Source organism: Drosophila willistoni (genome assembly GCF_018902025.1).
Source record: "Drosophila willistoni isolate 14030-0811.24 chromosome XL unlocalized genomic scaffold, UCI_dwil_1.1 Seg141, whole genome shotgun sequence".
NCBI classification, from domain to species: domain Eukaryota; kingdom Metazoa; phylum Arthropoda; class Insecta; order Diptera; family Drosophilidae; genus Drosophila; species Drosophila willistoni.
This window is the reverse complement of record NW_025814052.1, coordinates 4,997,216-5,013,902: the sequence shown is the minus strand read 5'-3', so window position 1 is coordinate 5,013,902 and position 16,687 is coordinate 4,997,216. Positions and strand designations below refer to the sequence as shown.

Here is a 16,687-nt window from a genome sequence, read left to right as displayed (position 1 = left end):
AGTGTACCCCGCACTCGTATTGTCAATCATTTAAACCAAAAAAAAAAAAAATCCAAATCTTGTGCATGGCTACACGTAGTCTACGGCTACGTCCACGTCCGCGTCCACGTCCACAGTCCATAGGCTCCCAATGATGCTCAGCGCGACAAAACTAGCCAACTAGATGAGCGTTAGTTAATCCAAGTTGATACAGAAGTTTTAATACTCTCTCTAATTTGGAGCACACATACTCGACACTTTCGTGTCCCAATCTATCAGGAATTAGAAGCTTAAATCTAGGCGCAGAAGATTAGGCCGATTCGAGAAATTTTTACCTGATTAACTACAAACTAAGCCAAGTTGAACTTTTCAAAACGAAACTTATAGATCGCTTAGGGTATTTATACATGTCTACGTTGTGAATCTACTTTTTATTTTTTTATTGTGCGTGTGTTCTAAAACTTGGACCAGATTATTATATTACACATTGTCCACATTTGGATATGTATGTAAATGGAGATTTTGGTTTTGTCTATGCAAATCGGTTATGGGAAGATTTTCTGCAAATGTTTATTTTTTTTATGGCAACAGGTTTTTTTTTTACTTAAAGGGTTTGCAATTTGAATAAATTATGCAGATCATTAGCTCTTTTCTAAGATTATATTTCTCTCTCTCTCTTTCTCTCTCTCTCTCTCATTTTCTCTCTCTCTTTCTCTCTCTCAATGCAAATATTAAATCATAGGCAATTTACACATTTTGAATTCTTAAATTTGGCTCTTTGAAATTTTTTCTGTTTTTTTTTTGGGCTTGGTAGACCAAACACCATGAACCAAAAGAGGAGTACTATAGAGAGAGAGAGAGAGGTGGGGAGGTGAGGCAAAGGCAAGGTGAGGTTAGTGGTTTTTGCTAAATAAATGTGTCAATAGTAAAGATCTGGGAATGGAACATGTACCAACTACTCGCCATTGTTTAGGGCCCACTTGCTACTCTCGATTTCATGCCAAAGATTGAAGGTTAAAATGTACAATGGTGAATTCCCCTCCTCAAAACCCATCCCCCCCGCCTCCTCACCGCCCCACCCACCAAATAGGTGCAAAATTCCCTTATTTTATTTTATTATTTTATTCGTTAACAAAAATTTATCGCAATTCTTTATAAAGATTTCGTTGAAAAAAAAAATGAAGAAAATTAATATATACAGCTTGAGGAACTAGCAGAGACCTGGGCCCAAACCCAAGGCTGTGGGTGCTGGGACACCAAAGCCCAAACCAAAACCACCGCCAGCACCATAACCAGATCCAAAGCCATAAGAAGCCGGCAAAGATGCTCCTCCAAATCCGCCACCGTAAGCACCACCGTATCCGCCACCATATCCGCCAATAAGTCCACCGCCAAATCCACTGCCACCCACAAAGCCAGCTCCAGCACCGCCGATGACAGGCGTGGAGACGGAAGTGACCACCGGTGTTACCACAGCCGATGTGGAAATGGCTGGGGCAGCTGCTACAAAGCCAGTGCTATAGCCAGATCCATAACCACCGCCATAACCGCCGCCATATGCTCCACCTCCATAACCGCCGCCTGGCACTACGGATACCTTAATCACTTTAACAACATTCTCGCCTCCATAGCCATAGCCGGAGCCGTAGCCATAACCGGATCCATAGCCACCATATCCACCGCCATAGCCGCCACCGTAGCCGCCACTATAACCACCAACTGCACCACCGTAGCCGCCAGCAGCGCCACCCAAAAGAACATTCAGTTTGCCAAATGTGGCCATTCCTGGAGAGAAAAGTGATGCCACTACGACTACGAAAACTACAGCTCCTCCATGGATCTTCATATTGTCGGTTGACTCTTGACTGGTTACTTTATGATGTAATGTGATATATATACAGAGATATTGAAGTAACTTCAATACCTTCTCTTCATCGACTGTTGTACCTATTGACCGGCCGCCGGCATTTATAGTTAACCTGCCACAATGGCCAGTTATTGTTTCCATTCCATTCGGGGCCAGGGCATCGTCATTGTGTGAAATTACTCAAAAACCCAAACCTCAAAGCCCAAACCCAAAACCTAAAGAAACAATTTATGTCAAAGTCAATTTGTTCAAGTGAAGCGCTAAGATCAAGTGCCGGGAGATGGCTGAGAAGGGAGAAAGGGGTGGCGTTGGAGGCTTAACTAGAACTACACAATTACACATGAATTTGGTTGTATTCTGTGATGATGATTAGAACCCTCAAACCCAATGTCAATAGAGAATTAACACTTTCGCTGGCGGAAGTCATTTTGCTGCAATTTTGCTGCAGAAACGTTATCCAGTCAATTACCTGAAATTCCGGGTTATGTGATGTCATCTATCTCAGATTTAGATACGTTTCCCTCTGAGATTTGGCTGCCCCATCTGGCTAAAAAATTTACAACTTTGACCTGTTTGGAATTTAACTGAAGTAGGCTTCATATGTCATCCATATAGATATATATATATAGTTATATATATCTGTGGAGAAAAAAAAAGATGTAAATGTATAAATCCTCAGTTTCCATTTCGTACTTACATAATTCATAAACCTAAGCCACGAAAAACAACAACAACAACAACAACAACAACAACAAAATCGCACTTACACTTACAAACTGGTCAAAATTCCAAATTTTTCAGGCTTAAAATTGTTTTTGTTTCGAACACAACAAAATGAAGAAACTCCCATCCAAGCAAACAAAGAATCTGAAAAGAAAATTCCACGCGCCGGGTCAACGGCCACCTGGGTTAGAAAATGATAATCAAACGGATATCCAAATGAAATTCAAACGATCTTTGGGACCGCCGCGATCAGATAAATGTCTGCTATATAGCACCGATTGGGAGAAATCGGCATTGTTGTCGAATTTTCGAAAACGAGGCTGGCTGCAAGTCCCATCCTTTGATGGCCAATGGAATTTTTATTGGGCCTGCACGCAAAATTGTCGTTATATCTTTGGTGTGGATCATCCGTATCGCATGCGATCAGATCAGTAAGCCGATTTGGTGTCGTCTACATTTAACAGATGTATGTAGTTCATTTTTCCTCTCCCGCCCTTCCCTGTCCACCTCTTCTTGTACTGTGTAGAATAATCAATCACTTTCCCAACTCAGTGGAGTTATCGCGCAAGGATCTGTTGATCAAGAATATAAAACGTTATCGGAAAGATCTAGAACGTAAGGGTGATCCACTGGCCACCACATATGGGCCAAGTATGAAATTGGGCATTGGTGGAACACGCTATATACATTTGGATATCATACCCATGACATTTGTCCTGCCGACCGATTATAATTTGCTCGTCGAGGAATTTCATAAGAATCCGGCAAGTACATGGATTGTCAAGCCGTGCAGTAAATCTCAGGGTGTGGGCATATTTCTGGTTAATAAATTATCCAAATTGAAGAAATATGCCTACGATGCCCGCACATTTTATCCGCACTTCAATCGGGATACTTGTGTGATATCGAAATATATCGACAATCCCTTACTAATCGGTGGTAAAAAATTCGATTTACGTCTCTATGTCCTGGTCACCACATTCAATCCACTGAAAGCCTATCTATATAATGAGGGATTCTGTCGTTTCTGTACCGAGAAATATGATCAAACGGAAATCGATAATGTTTTTATGCACTTGACCAATGTCAGCATACAAAAGACTAATGTAAGTTTCCCGTTATATTACCGATATTTGTAAATAGTAATTTACAATAATGTATGTATGTATGTATGTGCAGGAAGAGTACAATACCATCCATGGCGGCAAATGGCCTATGCAGAATCTTTGGCTCTATTTGGACAGTATGCGGGGTGAGGGCGTCTCGGATGTTTTATGGAATCGCATCTCGGACACCATAAGGCATTCTCTCAATGCTGTTGCTCCTGTCATGGCCAATGATCGTCATTGCTTTGAGGTCTATGGCTATGACATTATAATCGATAATAATCTAAAGCCATGGCTAGTTGAGATCAATACATCGCCATCAATGCATTCAACAACCACTAATGATCGGATGCTGAAGGCTCGTCTCATAGATAATGTCCTGCCTGTTGTTCTTCCACCTACGGGGATACCTGAGTACGTATAGAGTATATATGCAATCCAATTCCATTTGGTATTTCATTCCATTTCTCGTCCTTCGCGCCCCATAGTGATCATTGGGATAAAACACCACATCCCGATCTCTTGAAAAATTTTACTCTTCTCTTACCCATGGATAAGGAGAAACCACAATCGACAAAGCGCTCACCACAGCGCAATATTGTTGGCAAGAAGCGTCCAGTTGTCGTCAAACTCAAAATCAATAAAGAGGACGTGAATGCAATTTCAAATTCGGATTTACCCAGCACATCTCAAAAGAGTCCAACAACTATTGACAAAATGAAATGCCTGCCAAAATGGGTTAGATATAATTCACCCATACCTATGTTGCCACCGATTCTCAACCTTCAGCGTCAAGTGGCTGGCTCCTCTACACCACCACCAGCACCACCATCAGCCGAATGCAGCCTAGCAAGCTCCAAGTCTTATACTTCAAGGTTATCTAAATGAAATGTGATTATAGATTCACAACATCATACATCTACAATTCTTTGAATATTTCTACATTTGGAGAAAATAAACAATGTCGAACCCCCAAAGGCTAATTTCAGACAAACAATTGACTGTTATAAAGAAACAAACCAAAAATAACTATAGAAAGAGAGACATCTGTTTTAGATTAGGATGATATATAAATTCAATCAATTACCATTGATTACTAACTAGACATTCTAGTCTGTAAGCTACTCAAATAAATCATTAGAAACTATTTTTGAGGGAAATCGACAGTTTGTTGCTTTTAATTTTCGCAATACAATTTCACAATTTACAAAATACTTATTATTTAGTATATTTAATTAATGTTATATTGTTCTTTAAACTATTTATGTATATACTATATATTGTGTAGTATAATATTTATGTATATATAATTAATCTAAATAAACGTTGTCTCTCTCTTTTAATTTGTGGACCGGTATTTAAGTACTTAACATTTAGTAAATTATTACTTTAAGTTTGGGGAAAAAAATATTTAAGTTTCACTTAAGAAAATGGCGTCCGCCTTAAAGCCTAGGCACAAAAAAAATATATACCTATTTATATATATTTACAAAGGACACTTGCGACATTTTCTTTTTCTCAGCTTTGTAAATATTTGTTTCGCTCAATTATATACAAAAATACTTAATATTTCTAGTTTATCAAATTAATGTTATGTCCTTTAATAATATATTTCATTAATGTATATATATTTATAGGTAAATAATCAAATTAAACGTTGTCTTTCATTTATTTGCTGGAATTTAAGTACTTAAGATTTAACATTAAAGTATGAATTCTTGTGTTGGGGAAAAAAATGGCATTCGCCTTAAAGCCTGGGCACGAGAAAGAAAGAAAAAAAGAAATTAAATATTTACAAAGAACTTGAGACATATTTTCTGTTCAACTTTGTAAATATTTTTCATTTCTTTTTTTTACTTGATTATATGTATATACAAATCTCTATAATGAAATTGGAATACTTTGTGTGTTTCCTAAATGGAATAATTTGAGTTGAATAAGTTCATTAGTGAACTCCTCATTATACATAAGTGACTTAATAATATTGCAATGAACGAATAAACAAATTTAGTTTCAAGTTCATTCTATGATGATATAAAAAATAGTAATTAAGGACCCAATTGGGTCACGAGAATGAACTAAGTTTACACAATTCTACAATTAAATGAACTTAAATGTAATGCTGGGAAATTTTTTTAGACAAAATTCATTTCATGTGTTTTAAAAAGTAAAAAAAAAAAAAACGAAAAAAAAAACATTATATATATATTAAATAAATGTTGGTTGTTCACTGCACTAAATTGTTGCCGGCTGCTAACGTCTCTCGCATAGGAAGGATTAGGTTTGGGAATGCTCTTTGATTTTTGTTTTTATTAGCACTCGGTGGCATAGTAGAACACTTCCACCTCATTGATCTCTCCCATTTTTTGACCCTGCTCAAGGAGCAGGACATCGCGTGAGGCGCGCGCATGCGCCAGCACCTATAGTCAAACTTTAGAGGCATGTGGCTGGGATGATGACGATGTGGGTGCTCCAATCATTTTCTGTACTGTCTGATAGGTGGGCTGCTGCTGCTGCTGTTGCTGCTGCTGTTGATGGTGATGATGTTGATGCTGTTGCTCCCTAATAGTCACCTGGGTGACAAAGGGTCCACGACTGCGTGCACTGCTATTGAGGCTAGCCGGCGAATATCCATTCAAGGCAGCAGCCTTCCAGTGCGGCACATTGATGGGCGATGATGAGGATGAGGAGCTATGCTTAATGCTGCCCACGCGCTGCTGTTGCACTGTCTCATATTCGTAAAAGCTGCTGATGGGACGCATGCCATTGGTCACGCCTGACGATGGCTGTTGATGCGATGAAGAGGCAGAGACAGAAGCAGAGGCGGATGAATGAAGACTGATGTCCTGGGAGCGGGCACTGCGTTGCGAATGGTAATGCTGATGACGACGACTGTGACGGAAAAAAGCGTAGAGAAAGAGAAGCCATTCAGTATGGGGGCAAATGGTAATATACAGGTGTGAGGAGAGACAGAAAGGACGAACTAGAGGCATCTACACTAAGTATGTACTATGTGTTGGATAATTAGTTAGTTAGTATTAATATGGTTGAAGGGATTTTTTGTTTTGTTTTGGTGTTGTTACCTTTCAGCCTCCACCTTAATGCGTTGTCTGATCACCTGTTGGCGCATGCATTCCAATGTTGATTCCGAGAGCGTCTCTTGTATCGAGCTGGCATCACTTTATGGTTAACCCCAATCACCAGTGTTGTACAATGTTTGTGTTTTGTATGAGTAGAGATGGTGTGAGTTAGGTGTAGGTGTGTGGGTGTGTGTGTGTGTGTGTGTGTGAGTGAGATACATATACATATAAAGCAAAACACACGGAACAAACAGAGAAAGATATATATATATATATATATACAAATGTTATAACAAAAATTATTAAAACAAAATAGTTCTTTTTCTCGAAAGTTAGTCAACAAGAAAAAAGGAAGAAATACTTAAAATAGATAACGCAGAAAGTTGAAGGACCATTTGAAAAACATTTACCTGACTTTTTCCCAATCATCCATCATATCAAAAAGAATTTAAGACTAGCAAAAATCTCATAGGGAAAACTCACTAAAAACTATGAATTCGCGTTTGAGAAAGTCGACGAAATAACTTTTTAACTGATGAATTTCTCAAATGAAAGTTATTATTTACATGAAAAATGCGGATTAATAAATTTTTCTATTCTATCAGAAGTTATTTATGTACATTTCACAATCTGAATGGAATGAAAATAAAATTACCCCAGGAGATGGAAAAGATTTGATGGAAAAAGCCAGTAAACAGAATGCCGACCACCTTTACATGGGTTAATGGTTAATGAGAATGATTTCCCGCATGCCGAAAGCTCCGTCTCTCACCTAATTTGATGATGTTGCTGCTGCTGTTGCTGCTGTTGTTGCTGCTGCTGCTGCTGATGTTGCTGCAAATCGTCGTAGTTGGCATAGTGCTGATAGCGATGATTAAATATATCATTCTGATGTATACCACCATGCAGTGATCCCACACCATTTGGAGCTGGAAGCGGTGGCGGGGGCTGATAGGCTGGTGGTTTACCAACATTTCTCTCCATTGCAGCCAAAGCGGCTGTGGGAATGGGGGGTGGAGCTGCCGTTGGCGGAATATTTGTGGTGGAGATGACAACCGATGAGGGTGGCGATGTGGTGACCGCATAAGTGGATTCCACTGGCACCACACCATCCTTACGATTCTTGCCGAAGCGGAACATGTGTCCAATGCCACGCAGTATGCTTGGTTTTTTGGCACGCGACTTATGGCCATGTTTGCCATCGTTCAAAGAGCTCTGGAAGGGACCATTACGTTGGGAGGCAAAGCCTCCCTCATGGTCGCCCTCCTCTAGTAACCAGGTCTTACGCGGCTCTGCAATGAACGTAGAATTATGTGATTGAGGCTAAATGTGTTTATTTTTTCTTTACTCACTGTTTGCATCTGGTTCACTAACAACTGCCGCTCGCAAACTGTCCTCGCGACCACGTCCGCGTGGCGCACGCAACGCATGATGGCCGCGTGGCTCATCCGACATTTGCAGCTCCTGGACCATCGTCTGTAGGGACTCCAGGGATGAGGATTTCTTCATGCCCAACGATGGTCCCAAATCGCCTAATTGATCCCTGGCCTCCGCTTCGGCGGCCAATTGAAGTTGTTCTCTCTGCTCTATGCTGGACGCTGTCTTTGCGTGCTTATATCCAGCCAACTGGGCATTGGCATTGGCTATGCGGACTGTTAGGGATTCAATGGACCCACCATAAACAGCCGATTTGGTCAACTGAATGCGTCGTTCGCGCTCTCGTTCCTCACGGAGTTTCTTATTCCGTTGATAGGTGCCCGTTTCGCGGGCATCCAGAGCGGCATGATGTTTCTCCGAAATGCTGCGTCGTCCCAATGCATCACGTGAGAAATGCTCCACACCAGAATTGTTTGTCTCCAAGCTAAGCTGTGAGGAATATGTGGCATCAAAGTTGCCAGTGACAGCGGGTCCACCTGCTACTCCTCCTCCGCCTCCTGGAGTGGCGTTTGCTTGCGATGATGTGTTAGCACTGCTCGCGCTGCAGTGAAGGCCATCATGCGGACGCGCCGGTAGGGTTCTAAATGTTAGGAATGTACCATAATTAGTTATAATGTTCAAGGCTGGCGAGAGATTAGGATTTTACTCACGGAGACATTGGTTCGGCATCGTCTTCGATAAGCAGAGCCGTATTCCCATGCCCATTGAGCAACTGCAGCTGAGCCGGTGACCAGTTATCATTGGTAGCCATGTAATATGATTCATTGCGCAACGAGGCGCCCGGTGGAGGTGGCAGGCGACGCTGCTGCTGGGACACGGATGACTGCTGCTGCTGCTGCTGGTGCTGTTGGTGTTGCTGCATTGATGGCTGCTGCATGGATGGCTGCGATGAATTTGTGGAGCAAATACCTCCGGTTAGACGATCCAAAACGGGATTGCTCCATCTGAAATAAAGAAAAGATCAATTGATTAGCAAATCTAACAAAGAATTGTTTAAAATAATTCCTTAACCCACCGATTCATATCGCTGCCGACATTTGCTCCTCCTCCGCCTCCTCCATTGATGCGCTGCTCACGCTTTTCGGGACTTAAATAGATGACAGTGGCTCCCGAGTTATCGCTGGCATTGGAACTACTATTATTAGTGTTGCTTCCGCCACCTCCACCGCCGGCACCGCCGCCGCCGCTGCTGCTGCTCGTGCTATGATTGAGACCACCAATCGAGGCAGCTGCCGCCTGCTGTTCCAATATATCACTGGAGCTGGCCGAGCGCAATATCTTTCGACCCACCAACAGAGTTATGGTGCCTGGATGTTTACCCGGATTATTGACCATGGCGCGACGTAGTGTCTCCATAGCCTCGGCATTATTTTGCCCACGCAACGACACACCATTCACGCTAAGCAATTGGTCGTTCATGCGCAGTCGGCCGTCGCGGGAGGCGGCACCGCCGTGAATCACATTCTTCACGAATATTCCCAGATCACCGTCATGCTTCATTTGGCCATTACTGTGAGACGTCGACGAGGATGATGAGGTGGAAGCATTTAGATTCGAACAGGTCTTGCCCTTGACACTAACACCAAGGCCGGCCTTTTCCGTATCGTGAACGGGTATGTGAAGAGTAAGTTCCTCACGTGATTGCCAGCTGTTGTTTCCAGGAGGCAGACTATCCTGTGGGTCGCAACAATTTTCAAATAGATCATTAGAGAGGGGAAGAGAAGGAAAGAGAGGGAAAAAATACTTACGTTTGAAGCTGCCGACTCGCTGCCCGCATCAATGAAGTGCTGAGATTCGTTTAGCTGCGACTGGAAGAGTGAACGAGCCGAACTGGACTTTTGTACCTGCATATTGGCATTAGATGATGATGATGATGATGGACCAGCAACTGCTCCTGGCAATGATGGAGGAGGAACTGCCACTGGCTTCTCCAAAGGTTCTGATGGGGCTGGCTGCTCGGCCAGTTCCTGTTGTCGCGACACCACAATCCGTACAGTGGCACCAGCTGGCATTCCTCGAAGTATGGCCACCACATCGGTTTGCGTTTTCCCTGTCATTGGAGTGCCGTCAACTTCTAGCAGACGATCGCCGGGCTTTAGGCGGCCATCTTCTATGGCAGCTCCGCGTGGTAATATATTCTTAATGTAGATGGGGCAGTGTCCGCCAGCTGGATTGTCACGCGTGGTCACCGAGAAGCCCAAGCCATTGGGTCCTTTCTTCAGCAGGATCTCAATTTTACGTCCCAGTTTACGGGTATTGGCCACCTGCAGGGATGTGCCTACGGGAGCAGCATGGGGTTTGCGTGTGGGCGACACGGTGGCCACTTCCACCATTTCAGCAACTTTGGAATCGGAACGCTGCCGTTGACGTCGCTGGTGATCGGCACGTAGGACCCGCACTCTCAACTCCGAGGACTCTAGGGCACGACGTAACTGCTCTTGGACCTGGGATTCGGCTAGACCAATCAGTTTAATGCCATTGATTTCGAGGATGCGATCGTCGCGACGGAGGCGACCACGTTCGGCTCGACTGCCGGGTTCTACGTGCTGGACCAAGAGTCCACCGCCATGCTCCTTATCTGGCAGAGCCGTAAGACCCAATGGACTGCCGTACTCATTGATAATTAGCAGCATTTCGCCATCTTTCTCCCGTATGGATTCATACGCCTGTCCCAGGGGTTCCTTACGCTTGCTCTCTCTGGGTAAGGATTTGCTGGAATAGGCACTATTTGGCAATGAGGATTGCGCTTGGGCCGAAGTGATGGCATGAGTCTGATGTGGTTGTTGATGGTGCTGATGGTGTAGCTTCTCGGCAGCCTCCATCCATTTGTAGCCGTTGCCATCTCCAAGAAATTGCATCGACAAGCGACCGGAACGAGCAAATGGCTGATGATTGGCTGTGGCTCCTCCTCCTGCTGCTGTTGCTCCAGATGCAGTTGCCATTGGATCCGATTTATGCTGGAGATGCTGATGATGTTGCTGTCCAGCCCCTCCACCACCGCCGCCGCCATCATCCTCCTCTTCCCACTGGGGTGATAATTGACCCCCAGCCTTGTCCAAGAGCAAACGTTCAGGCGAATCCCCGCCAGCATAGTGCGGAGCAGCAGCCGACCAACGTTTATTGCTGCCCTCAGCCTTGAGAGAGGCCAGCAAATTGGGATCACTGCTGCGGCGCACCATTAAACCCACACCCAGACCAGCCATTGGTCCCGATGTTGTGCTGGTCACTTCAATATGCGGCGTCGAGAGATCTCGTGTGGGCGCCTCTGTATTGGTTGGATCGCGAAAAATATCTGGCGAACCGGTGCCCACCGATGAGCTGCCCGAAGCACCATCACCGCCGCCCTGCGGCACACCCGGATCCGGGCCGGGATCTTCAAAATGGGCCAATATCTGTTCTCGATCATCGGCCACATCGCGTACACAATCATCTGGATCGAGGATTCCCGATTGTGTTTGTAAATGGGTCACGCTCACCCATGAATCGGGCTGCAAAGAATACAACAAAACAAAAAACGATAATTTATTAATTTCATTTCGAGACACTTAAAACTAATTTAAAGGGTATTCGAAATATAAAAAGAAGGTATTAATTATTCGATGTGACCCCATCTCATTTGTCTAATACCCTAGGTATATATTTATATATTTTGTTTATTTCTTTTTGGATTTTTCGGTTGCGCCAAGTTGACGTTCCAGTTCTCCAGTTCAGGGTGCACGCTCGACTGCCTCCGCCTCTGACTCTGACTCTGCCTCTGCATGTGACTCCAACGCTTTTTGACTGGTTTCCATGACATGATGCAATTGTTGTTGTTGTTGTTGCTGGCCAACAGTTTTCGGCATTTGGCATTTGGTTGTGGAATCCATTGGAATGCCAAAAAAAAAAAAGTTAAAGCAAGAGAGCAACAAAACTTTGTGATGTTTTTGTTTGCTTTGGTTTTTTTTTTCGCTGCAATTTGGGACATCGGAGGTCACCGGCATTGTTTGTAATGGGGGAGCTGGTTACCTACATATATGGATGGAAGTTCGGATTAAATTAAGCCTACATGCCTAAATGAAGCAACAAGTTATTCAGAGCCATGTATCGGAAGGTTATCTACATTTCCCTAAGATATATATAGATCCTTTATTCTATCTATCTTTATTTCCACCGAAAGGTAATCTTATGATAACCTTTGATTGATTTCTAGTGTCGGTTTAATATATATATATATATATCTATACATATATACAGATAATGTATCGTTGGTCTGAATCTGTTTCGATTGCAAATCGATTTGATTTGGTTTCTTGTTTCCATTTCTACTGTGATTACCTTCATACACGAATAATTTGATGGCGATGGCGGACGCTTGGGCAATGTCAGGGAATAGGATTTGTGGAGATTGCCATGTGATATGCCCTCATGCTTGGATGCCACCTTGTAGGTGTGTCGCCAGCCAAAGAGTCCGCTCAATTTGTTAGCCAGTGCCGGGCATTTGGGTGGAACATCGAACATATTTCAAAAATTCTTGTATTTAAACACTCGACTTGACTTCGACTTTAGTTGATACTTTTCCTTTCGCTTTCCTTTATTTTGTTGTAGTTTTTGTTGGTCTTTGGTTTGTATAGCATTTGTTTAGTTTTTTTATTTGTTTCTTTTTCTTTTGTTGCACTGGATTTGTTTTGTTTTTATTTGGTTTATAGTATCATTTGTAATTGTGGTTGTTGATGTTATTATTTTCATTGTTTTTAAAGGAACATTATACCGTTTATATTAAATATTTGGTATTCTATATAAACAAAAAAAAAATGGGTATATGTATATGATGAGATTTCTTTACAGTCTAACTATAGATTGTTATCGATGATGCAATTTTACTTCAATCAATCATTCACCTAACCAATTCTCTTATCAACAAAAACTTTCGATTTGGTCTTATCAATGAAGAGCATTTCCTTAATATAGATACCTGTGGGACTCCCTTCTATCAGCCCCCCTCCCCCGCCCATATGACTATATCTTTATATATGTACATACATATGTATGTCTAGAACATTTCTCTTCTTTATTGGTGGGAAAAATCAAAACTGAGCCTCAAGTTGATCTTTTAATAGTTGTAATAAATTGATATTGATACGATTTCAATCGATTCTAATTAATTATTTACACTAAACACGAAATACAAAGTCAGAATTTAAAGATAAATTTTATATTTACAACACACTCAACAGGTCAACCAAGAACCCCAAATCCATTTTCAATATTTTCTTTATGAGCAACTCAAACAATGCTTAGAAAACAAACCCAACACCAAAAACTAGCACAAAAGTTGAATAATTTTTCAACATTATTTTGAATAATGTATACATATAATTTCTTTCATAATTTATATATAGCTTTATTCGTGTGCCTATATATGGGAAATATGTCTAAGTGAATCGACTAGCACGAAACTCTATCAATGGAGAGCAACATTTTGAGTGACTCGAGCTTATTTTTGTGCATCTTCAACTAGATGAATGGCTTTGCCCAGTAATTGAAGGGTATGCTCGTTTCATTGATTGACAAAGAGAGATTGAGATGGTATAACTGACTACAGGGTATGTGTGGAAACGATAACTGGAACTCGATTTTAGTTTGTTATTGTTTAGACCGCCTCCGCTCTGATGTGGAAGAAGCACACACACAGACACACTTTGATAGATAGACACCTGTAATACACACTGTAAAATAATGACGCACAGCAGCACCAGCAACAACAACAACAACAATGGATAACCCATGGTTTTTGAAGCGCCATCAAATCACTGAGCCATGACAACGTGAGAAGTGAAGAGGACAGAAGAGATAGAGAGAGAGAGAGAGAGAAAGAGAGAGTGAGATGTTGGGGGGAAAGAGAAGAGCCGTCTCTGGTGGGAGTGTTGCGATTTATTTGCTTACTTAGAAATTTTAGACATTCATTGTTCACTTTAATAGGGTGACGAGGGTATAGGGAGAGAGACAGAGAGGGAGAAACGGTAAGCCAATTAACTTAAAAATCTAGACTCAAATTTTCGCATAAACACCTTCTTTATCTATTTCAAAACATTTTCTATGAATTAAAATGGAATTGAAGGTCAAAAACAGAAAGAAAGAGCCACTGGGCCGAATCTGAGAATGAAAGAGTCATCCAAAAATCATTAATTAACATTGGCATTCAAGTGTGACCCAAACAGAGCTGATTGAAGGTGAAAGGGTGTGTATTAATGTGTGAGTTTGTTCATTCATTCATTGTAACAGACTCATGCATAAAGAATTGAAACTGAAATTATTTAAGGATTCGTTTGCCACTTTAGCAACTTTTTCCCATTTAACCTGTATAGTTACACTCATTATGAATTTTATCCACATGTATGTAACAGAGATTGCCTTTGCATTTCAAATTTCTTATTCATAAAACACACACATTCACAAATATCAATTAGGAAATCCTTAAACAGACTTCATTTCGTTTATGCCAATCCAATATCTATAGAGAAGACGACGCTGTATGCATATAAACTATTTAATTATATATACCTACATATGTTTATAAGACAGGTTCATCGTCATTTGACTGTTCCCTTTGCCAATCCCAATTTCTGATTCAAATTAATTACAGAAAATGCACTCATAAATTAGCATAAAATGCCATCTATATAAATATCCTCCCTCAAAAGCAACAACGCCCACCTACATGTAGATAGGAGGGAGACACATGCTCCATAATTCCCTCAAGTTGAAGTTGGTGATGGGAGTCTAGGAATTGTGTGAATAGTTTTTTGCCCATAATTTGCAATCAGCTACACGACTCTCCTCAAAATGCCACAACATTTTACTCAAAATTTTTGGCCATCGACTACAAGATATCCATTAAAAAGTAGGGAGAAAAAAAAGTAGACAAGACAATAATTATAAAAAATACTTTTGTCTAAATATCTTCTATAAAAAAGCATTCAAGTTCTAAATATATCAACAGTTCAAAAAATTACGACACACCCTTTTAGCCTTGTTTTTTAAAGTGCAGGGTATAATTGCCACATAAAAGTAAAGTGAGGAGAGGCGAGACTCCACAGAGAAAACTCAAATTGCATGTTGCCATTATGCGCACGTCTGTCTATGCAAAAAACGCAAAGAAATGCAAGTTAAAAAAAGACCATGAAGACAAGGAAATTCTCTCATAATCAAGTGTAGCAAAACTCAATGTGGGCGTGGCATAAATAAGTATAAGAAATGAGAAATGCATTGTTGTTAAACAATCTGAAAGTCAAGTGAAATGGCATTCAAGGAAAACATAGATTATGTATAATCAGATTTGATCACAAAGAAATATAATAAAACTATAACTCTAAAGAAATTTGTTGAAAATTTGAGTTAAAAAATAATTGATTTCTATCTCTAGAACCTTTCAAGCGAAAAATAATAATAATTTTTTCCCCCAACTATGCCCCCTCCTCCCTTTCCAGCTGGTTAATTTACATTATATTTAGCGTACAATCTACATAAATAATTAGCAACAATTGGTAAATATATATATGTATGTATATCTGTTTACCGAATAGCTCCCTCAACCCTATTTAAATTTTACATTTATTTTTTACTCTACTTTCAAAGCAGCTGAAAACACATGAGCGAAGGCAAGATCAAAAGAGAGAGAAATAGAGAGAGAGTAAGAGAGACATAGGAAAAAGAGAGGAAGGGAATGACTAACTAAATTGTTGAATTTAATCAGACGCACAGCAACAGCACAAAAAAAAACAGAGTTAAAACTTTTATCGCAAGAAGAAAAACATCAAGACAAAGGTGAAAATGCATTGGAAAAGTCACTGAACAAATATGGCTATTGATGTCAATTGCAACGCTTTCTCAATACATCTCTTGTCTCCTATTTCGAACACACCACCCCCTCACCATCCACCAGCAACACCAGCGCCAGCACCACTAGCACAATTTGTGTGGCTGTTGTTGGCTTTAAGCAATCATTTTAATTATCAATCATATTTGATATGATTCAACTGAAGTGGCCACAATTGTGGAGTGGGTGGCAGCTTTGCTCCGGGAAATGTCATTATCACTAAAACAATGACGCCGCTTCGAGGTCGTCTACACACACACACGCACACACACACACACATTACATTTTCATTGCACAAGCGGGAAAAAGTAAAGCAAATGACTCCACTTTGACTGGGCATAATTATAACGAAACGACTAACAAACGAGAAAACTTTTGCTGAACGAACCTTTAACACCCATCAAAAGGCAGAAAGAAAGGAGGAGAAACAGACAAAGAAATAGAGAGAGAGAGAGAGAGAGAGAGAGAGAGCTAGAGATAGTAATGCAATGAACTTGCTCTATACCCCCCAATGAGAAACCTCATATGCCCCAGCTTAGATGAGGCTCATCAACTTTTCTTTTAGCTTTTGCTTTTGCTTTACCTCAATTTCCCCCATACATACATATTTTCTTCTTTTATCTACATATACATATATATG

General features: G+C 41.1%; 3 protein-coding genes across 8 annotated transcripts in view; 1 reads left to right on the top strand and 2 right to left on the bottom strand.

The window, feature by feature from the left end:
• Positions 1 to 1,128: 1,128 nt before the first annotated feature.
• LOC6648499 (glycine-rich cell wall structural protein) lies at positions 1,129 to 2,025 on the bottom strand. The gene has a single exon (XM_002071406.3). The coding sequence runs from the start codon at positions 1,985 to 1,987 to the stop codon at positions 1,190 to 1,192; it is 798 nt and encodes a 265-aa protein (XP_002071442.2). The 5' UTR covers positions 1,988 to 2,025; the 3' UTR covers positions 1,129 to 1,189.
• Positions 2,026 to 2,476: 451 nt separating this feature from the next.
• Positions 2,477 to 4,652, top strand: LOC6648498 (polyglutamylase complex subunit TTLL1). 2 transcript variants are annotated; one of them, XM_002071405.3, is made up of 4 exons: positions 2,477 to 3,000; positions 3,096 to 3,675; positions 3,749 to 4,089; positions 4,164 to 4,652. In XM_002071405.3, the coding sequence occupies exons 1-4, from the start codon at positions 2,681 to 2,683 to the stop codon at positions 4,561 to 4,563; spliced, it is 1,641 nt and encodes a 546-aa protein (XP_002071441.1). In that variant the 5' UTR covers positions 2,477 to 2,680; the 3' UTR covers positions 4,564 to 4,652. The 2 variants fall into 2 exon arrangements, with proteins under 2 accessions (XP_002071441.1, XP_023035161.1); XM_023179393.2 differs by having other exon boundaries at positions 2,944 to 3,035; positions 3,122 to 3,675.
• Positions 4,653 to 4,822: 170 nt separating this feature from the next.
• LOC6648466 (partitioning defective 3 homolog) overlaps positions 4,823 to 16,687 on the bottom strand; it is a 31,767-nt gene continuing 19,902 nt past the window's right edge. For 2 of the 5 annotated variants that reach the window (XM_047011419.1, XM_047011420.1), the window contains exons 2-8: positions 9,941 to 11,680; positions 9,208 to 9,866; positions 8,843 to 9,136; positions 8,108 to 8,772; positions 7,528 to 8,047; positions 6,759 to 6,854; positions 4,823 to 6,567 (exon numbers count right to left, since the gene is read on the bottom strand). In XM_047011419.1, coding sequence (XP_046867375.1) covers positions 6,102 to 6,567; positions 6,759 to 6,854; positions 7,528 to 8,047; positions 8,108 to 8,772; positions 8,843 to 9,136; positions 9,208 to 9,866; positions 9,941 to 11,680 — 4,440 coding nt within the window. In that variant the 3' untranslated portion in view covers positions 4,823 to 6,101. Of the gene's footprint in view, positions 6,568 to 6,758; positions 6,855 to 7,527; positions 8,048 to 8,107; positions 8,773 to 8,842; positions 9,137 to 9,207; positions 9,867 to 9,940; positions 11,681 to 12,506; positions 12,712 to 16,687 lie in introns of those variants that run through there. The other 3 variants (XM_047011418.1, XM_023179047.2, XM_002071404.4) reach the window with 3 other exon arrangements.